Source organism: Daphnia pulicaria, chromosome 1 (genome assembly GCF_021234035.1).
Source record: "Daphnia pulicaria isolate SC F1-1A chromosome 1, SC_F0-13Bv2, whole genome shotgun sequence".
Classification (NCBI taxonomy): domain Eukaryota; kingdom Metazoa; phylum Arthropoda; class Branchiopoda; order Diplostraca; family Daphniidae; genus Daphnia; species Daphnia pulicaria.
The window spans coordinates 37,473,566-37,480,709 of NC_060913.1; the positions used below are offsets into that span (position 1 = coordinate 37,473,566).

At 44.5% G+C, this 7,144-nt stretch overlaps 1 protein-coding gene across 1 annotated transcript; it reads left to right on the plus strand.

Annotated features, from left to right (window-relative positions):
- Window positions 1–2,548: 2,548 nt before the first annotated feature.
- On the plus strand, window positions 2,549–3,709 carry LOC124323802. Its single transcript, XM_046784349.1, has one exon. The coding sequence runs from the start codon at window positions 2,549–2,551 to the stop codon at window positions 3,707–3,709; it is 1,161 nt and encodes a 386-aa protein (XP_046640305.1).
- Window positions 3,710–7,144: the final 3,435 nt, after the last annotated feature.

Below are 7,144 nucleotides of genomic sequence, written 5' to 3' on the forward strand. Positions count from 1 at the left end.
CCACTAGTGGTGGCCACATTGTTGAATTCACCGAAAGGGCAGACTCTTTGTTGATGCTGCTTGCTTGTGCTGGTGTCGACTTGGCATTCTCTCTTTCCTCTTGTATCAGAAGAGATGTAAGTGATGGTTACATGACAACATGAAGACAAAATGGTTGGTATATAACTGGCAGTGTGCTGATAATCTTCGTCATAACCTCTCTGTCATCCACTGGGAGCCCAACTTCCTTCAACTGATGGGCCATTGACTTAATGACTGCAATGTGATTCTTCATTCTGGCCCAACCTTGTACTAGTAGTCTTAAAATGGGGCAAGTAAATAATGTTGATTATTTGTATAAACAGATCTTTTTCAGTGTTGTGCCGTAAGGAGAATCCACATTTGATTCGCTGCCGTACAGTCAACCAGAATCTCCTGCTCAGTTTTCTGAATAGGTAAACAACAATAAAATGGATTTGAAATCTATTGTTCGTTTATAATAGATAAAGATGTATAGCCCTACCTTGGTGGTTTTCAATATGTAACCATGTGCTTTGCAATCTTTCCTTTTGCACTCTAGAATTTCCTCCAAATTTGTTGGATCTTTATCCTCATCATTGTTCTCAAACTTCTGCTCGGGAAATTGAACACCACAACACGTCCTTGCGTGGACAAATTCATTCTGTTTTTTACAAATTCAGAGTAATTTTCACCAAGCCACAGACTACTGAAGGCCATGTTAAAAATTTTCCAGGGCAGCTAGGGACGACATCCTAGCCTTATGGAGGGCCTCGATTTTTGGCACGTAGACCTACTACCGAATATTCAAGTTGATCAAAATAGGTAGGTCAGACGCTGTTTAAAGTGCCAGAGATACGGTCACATCCTATGTGATTGTACGGCTAAGTTTTTGTTTTGTTGCAGGTGTGCTTAACGGCACCGAACCAATCGATGTGCATTCAGCGTTCTGAAGTGCGTCAACTGTGGTGGCCCAAACCAAGCTGGACACTCGGTGCGTATTTAGCAAATTAAGGCGGTACAGATCTTTGCTTGACAGGAATGCGTGAGCACTTTTTGCCATTATGATTATGATGAGCGCCCAACGACTTCCGTCACCTGCCCTTCACTCTACTTTCGAGTCACTGGATGTCTTGCTGGTGTTTTGGAGATTCAGACTCCGTCTTGTAGTGATTTATAGCCTCCGTTGACTGGGAAGCGGAAGGGGAAGACCAGTGAAGTGACGATTGATAACTTCCTAGCTGAGATTGAGGCGTTTGTCGAGTCATTGGCTGTTGTTCTGGATAAACTTATTGCCATGGTTGACTTCAATCAGCACGTTGACAGCTCCTCTTCCATCCCGGCGAAGAAGTTTTCGACTATGATGGAATCTTATGGCTTTCATCAATATGTGACGGGTCCAACGCATGACAAGGGCCACATGCTTGACCTTGTGTTTGCAAGGCCCGATGATGGCCTTATCTCATTCGCATCTGTCACTAGTAGGATCAGTGACCATCATGCTGTGGAGTGTCGTCTGACGATCTGTCCACCACTTTGCCCAACAAAGCGGGTGCTCTACCGCCTTCTTAAATCGATAGATTGTGATGCTGTTGAAGAAGATATTCTGGCTCTGCCCCTGCTGACCAATCCAGAGACATCTCTGGATGGACTGGTAGCACTGTACAACGACGGGCTTGCTCTTCTGCTGGACAAGCACGCGCCAGTGAAGATGAAGTCTATCGTCTTAAGACCGTCTCTGCCATGGATAAATGAGGAAATTCAACTGAGGAAAGCTAAAAGAATCTGGAGAATGAACAAACTGACCGTCAGCTTTGAGATCTACAAGGACCACGCCCATCGGTACTCGGTTTTACTCAAAAGAGTGAAAGCAGTACACATGCAGAGTGAGGTGGCTGAGTGTGGCACTAACCAGCGGGCACTGTATGGATTGGTGAATCGGCTAATGGGAAAGAGTGATGTGTCTAGCCTCCCACCCCACTCCTCTGAACAAGTTCTAAAAGACAACTTTGGTGAATTTTTCAGCTCCAAAGTGTCCAAAATTCGAGCAGCCATAGATGCTGCTGCAAAACGGAGTGAGGTGGAGATGAATAACGTCGTACCGCATCAGTTCTTGTCTAGTCATGGCTAAAATGCTGTTCTTTGTGATTTTGTGCCGGTTTCAGATGAAATGGTGAAGAATTTCATCATGGCATCGCCTACTAAATCGTGTCGTCTTGATCCGGTTCCAACTTTTCTTCTAAAGAAAGTTTTGTGTCCACTCGTACCTACCATAACTAAAATTGTGAATCTCTCTCTCTCGACGGGAACTTTCCCGTTGGGCATAAAGCATGCGATGGTCACGACTCTTGACGCCAGAGATCTGGGAAATTACCGCCCGGTCTCCAACCTCTCTTTCTTGTCAAAACTGATAGAGGGGATTGTTGCAGCTGAGTTGATGGACCATCTTGCAGCCTTCGACGTGTTACCCCCCCACCCCAGTCAATCTGCCTACCGACCAAACCACTCTACAGAGACAGCTTTGATTGCCATTTTTAATGATCTCCTACTAATGTCCATGGATCAAGGCAGAGGGAGTGCTCTTCTTCTGCTATATCTGAGTGCAGCCTTTGATACGGTTGACCATGGAATTCTCAAAGATCATTTGAGACATTCGTGTGGCGTCGACGGAGTGGCACATGATTGGTTCATTTCGTATCTTTCGAGAAGGAGTCAATCTGTGTCTGTGGGTGGTGCGTCGTCTGCCTCGTCAAACTTGGCTTTTGGCGCAGCACAAGGGTCAGTTTTGGGCCCCATTTGTTTTGTGATCTACGAGATTCCGCTCTATCACTTCGTTTCTTCGACGAATGTGGACATGCATCAGTTTTCCGATGATACAAAATACAGGATCGACTTTCAATTCTCTCCGGATGCAGTTCAACAAAGGGAAGCCTTATCCTCTTTGGCTGATTGTGCAACCGTTACTGAAGACTGGTTTACGCAAAACCGAGTGAAAACGAATATGGACAAGAGTATCCTCATGTATGTGTCATCAACTAGGAGCTCATCACAATTTGAGTCGCTTCCTCTTCAAGTTGACGACAACGTTTTAGCACCCTCGCTGGTTGCTCTCAACCTCAGCTTCTCGATCGATAGTACTCTATCTATGATTCCGCAAGTGAAAGATGTGTGTCGAAAGGCGATCTTCCAGCTGCGACGGATTGGCAAGGTCAGGAAATACCTCACTAAGGCTGCTGCGAAGAGTTTGATTCAAGCACTGGTGCTGTCTAATTTTGACTACGCTATTAATGCGTTACTGTTTGGTCTGCAAAACGAGCTTCTGGAGCGCCTGGAGAAAATTAAACGCTTGGCCGCTAGGCTAGTTGTCGGTGCGAAAAAGAATGACCGCATCACTTCTCATATGAAGGCGCTACATTGGCTTCCTTTACGCCAACGCATCGTCTTCAAGCTGATGGTGCTGACATACAGATTTCTGAATGGAACTGCTCCTCGCTATCTTTCATCCCTTGTAAGCCGTTGCCATCCGCTACGCAGTCTTCGATCGGCTACCTCGGGAAAGCTAAATGTTCCAAACATCAAATCGGACCGTTATGGTGGGAGATCCTTCTCCAGGGCGGCGCCTGTTCTATGGAACGAATTGCCGCTGTCCGTGACATATGCCACGGACCTGAAATCTTTTAAAACAAGCCTGAAACTCATTTGTTTCGTGTAGCCTATCCCTGCTGAATTTTTTTTATTTGTGTTGGAGACTGTACTTGTTGTAGCGTCATTTGATCTGTCCCTGGGCTTGGAAAGTGCACTTTATGAATTTAATACATAATAATAATAATAATTACCATCAGACAATTTAAGCCCTCCCAATCTTCTCAGGTGCTGCAAAATAAACCTGCACCACTTAAGTCTAGCCTCTGCTTCTCTCGCTCAAGTAGTTCTTAACTTACACATAGATGTTATGTACGCGCCTAACCTGCACGTACTATTCTCGACCGATGGATGTCGTTTCCACTCCTCTCCTCCCTCTCGGTTGAAGGAAGCCTCGTCACAGGCAGGTACGCTCCCGAGGATCGAGGTTCCCCTCTATGTGTTCCAGCTCTTTAATACATTCCTGATGGTGACCTTTACACACCGAAACCGAATCTAACAATAGATTTGGTTCAAATTCAAGAAACTTATGCCTTATTGGCCTGTCCCCTTACTGTTGCTAATGCCCCCCTCCCCCTTTCTTCTCGGCCTTTCACATGCTTTATGAGTATCATGTTTACGGATCCGCAATCCTGGTACGTGACATGGTTCCCACGATGGGAAGAATATTGTGCAACCACATTTCCGATTTCGCTGCCTGTGTCGAACTAGTTATTAGCTCTGGCACACTTCGTCAATCCTCTGTCGACCTTCGACCTTCAACCTTGAAATTTTTTAGCACTTTATCTGCTTTACTTGACGCCGTCGCCTCTCCTTTTGTTCTCATTGGCTCGGATGCCAATGCCAATTTTTTGCTCTGGAATAGTCGATGTAACGACAAGCGTGGTGAGGAACTTGAAACGTTATTGGTCTGCTCCAATTTAAATGTTTACAACCATCCACTGGTCCAACTTGATTTTGTTCCCGATGAGATTTATTTTGTTGATCTCACGCTTGCTGGCGACCAAGTCAAAATCCAACGATGGCTTCTTCTCACCATTCCTCTCTCTCTGACCACCCGTGCATCTTCTTTGAAATTCTTCACTCTGATTTTGTTACGACAAAGAGTAAGCAAGTACGCCTGAGGGTACCATATGTGCTAAGCATTAACACTGACATTTCCCCTCTAATCTTGCTAAATCCCTTTCTCGTTTACCCTCAACAACTGGCCTGGCATTTGGATTTTGAGTTTTAAGGTGCACGTTTGCGATCTTGTTGTTATAGTCTCTGGCCTTCTGGTGAAGGCCTCAAGCACCGGCTTTTTCTGTTCTTGATAGGGTCTAGCGGTAATTTGTATGTATGCATGTAAAATTTATTTATATAGCAAACTTATCATGCAAGCATGCTACAAATGACGCTGAAAGTGCAGTCATAGGTTATTGGAAAAAAATTTCATTGGGAAAATGAGATACGGAGGAGGTTGGTCTTTAGTTTCACTTTAAAAGAGCCGAGGGTGGTCGAGCTAGTGATGGTGGGTGGGAGAGAATTGAGAAGTGTAGGACCAAGAAAAGAGAAAGATCTTTCGCCGTATGATGCAAGACGGGTGCGGGGGACCAAAATACTAGAGGACCTTAAGGATCTTGCTGGGGTGTAAGCGGAAAGAAGAGAAGAGAGATAGACGGATGCGAGTGGGGGAGATAGACATCAGCGGAAGGCGAGAGTTGTGGTTTTGAAAATTATGCGATGCTTTACGGATAGCCATTTTAGTTCCTTGAGGAGTGGAGTGGCATCTTCACGCTTGCTTCTGCGCAGGATGAGCTGAGCGGCAGCATTTTTGACCCTATGTAGGCGAATGATGGTTTTGTCAGGTAAGCCGGGTTTTCTTGGGGGTTTCTTTTTGGATGATTTGGAGGCCGTGGACTCCCATCTTACAAAACCGACGGAGAAATGGAGGAATAAAAGTACCATGAGATAGGCCCAAATTTCCGTTCTGCAATGTACGCAGCTAAAGAGTATTTCATTGGACTAAATAAAGAGATTCACATATTTACAATTTACGGGTGTACGACATTCAGGCCCAGTCATTCAGGCCCACGTCTTTCAGGCCCACTTTTATTGGGCCTGAACGTCGCAAAAATTGGGCCTGAAAGACGGACTTGAATGTCATTCAGGCCCAATATAATTTTTTATGTTCTTCATATGTACATAAATACACAGTCATTCATAAATACACAAAGTAAAATATTAACTAGTGGTGTGTTGGTTAGCAAGGTGAGCTGCTGTTTTGAGGTCAACGGTTCAAACCCGGACAACGTTTATATCGATTGAAAATATATAAAAATGAAATAGATACTCCTTTCTCAGACATCACAGTAAATTCAAAAGTAGGAAATGGAAAGAAATTGAATATAAAGCGGAAGTGCTTATAAGGAATTGTATTTCATGATCGAACAGAATAATTCGAAGACTATTATGAAAACATTAATCGGAATCTTCGTTCACCGGACCGTTCCTCAGCTCTCTCAGATCCGCTTTTGAGTGCTTCTTTGTGAGCTTCGCGAGCTGCAAAAGCATCTCTTTAGAGGAAATGGGGTGGTCCGGTCTGTTAAAAGATTCCCATATGATGGTCAGATGGCGCTGTTTCGATTCTGCGTCCTTGTTGAGTTTTTTGAGCACTTGTTTTTGTGACAAAAGTTTTGCCGTCATGGCAAGTTTCTCAGCCTCCGCGTGCATCTTTATTAAAAAGGCAACAAGATTGGTTGAAGCCAGTCCTAGTACAAAAATACAGATAGAAAATTAAAAATAATCGATATATTATAGATCACTTAAATAGATAACTTGCCAGCAACAGCTTTGAGGTTATTGTGGGTACCCTCAACGTTGTTATTGGTCCTAACATGCTGCATAAACATAGACCAGCACTCTGGTGGCCAAATTGTGCTGTTTATGTAGGTTGTTTCCACATAGTTGCAGAAACGCAACATTAGCCCTGTCGCGTTGGATGCGATGCTCTGGAAACTTTTGCGAATTTTTTCGGCTGGCAGCAGGTAAAGGCTAAGCAATTCCCGACAGGTGTTCCGGGTCTGCCTGTCCTTTCTATAGGCTGGACTTAGTCCTATAGCCTTGATGTTGCGGTAGAAGGACTGTGTCAAGTGAAAGGAACAACCGACCGGCTTCACTGTGGGGAAAACCGCCCTGCATGCCTATAGGAAGAGAAAAGGGAGTGTTTATTACTGAAGATTAACGTTTAAAAAAGCAAATACCTGCCACATAGCAGCCTCGAAATCCATCATAAACTCTTCCACTCTTGGTTCACCCAAAGGAGTCAGAAGGTGAGGTGACGGGCATAGCGTCGGGGCGTGTCGATCACTACATCGGCACGGAAGTATCCATCTGGAATGCATCTTTCGAAAGGACCTGTATAAAAAAGTAGGTTAAAACTCACACCAATGCAATTTTACAACATTTTTACCCCATTCAAAGTGAAGATCAGTTGGGTTTTTCGGATAAGATGACTGTTTCTTCC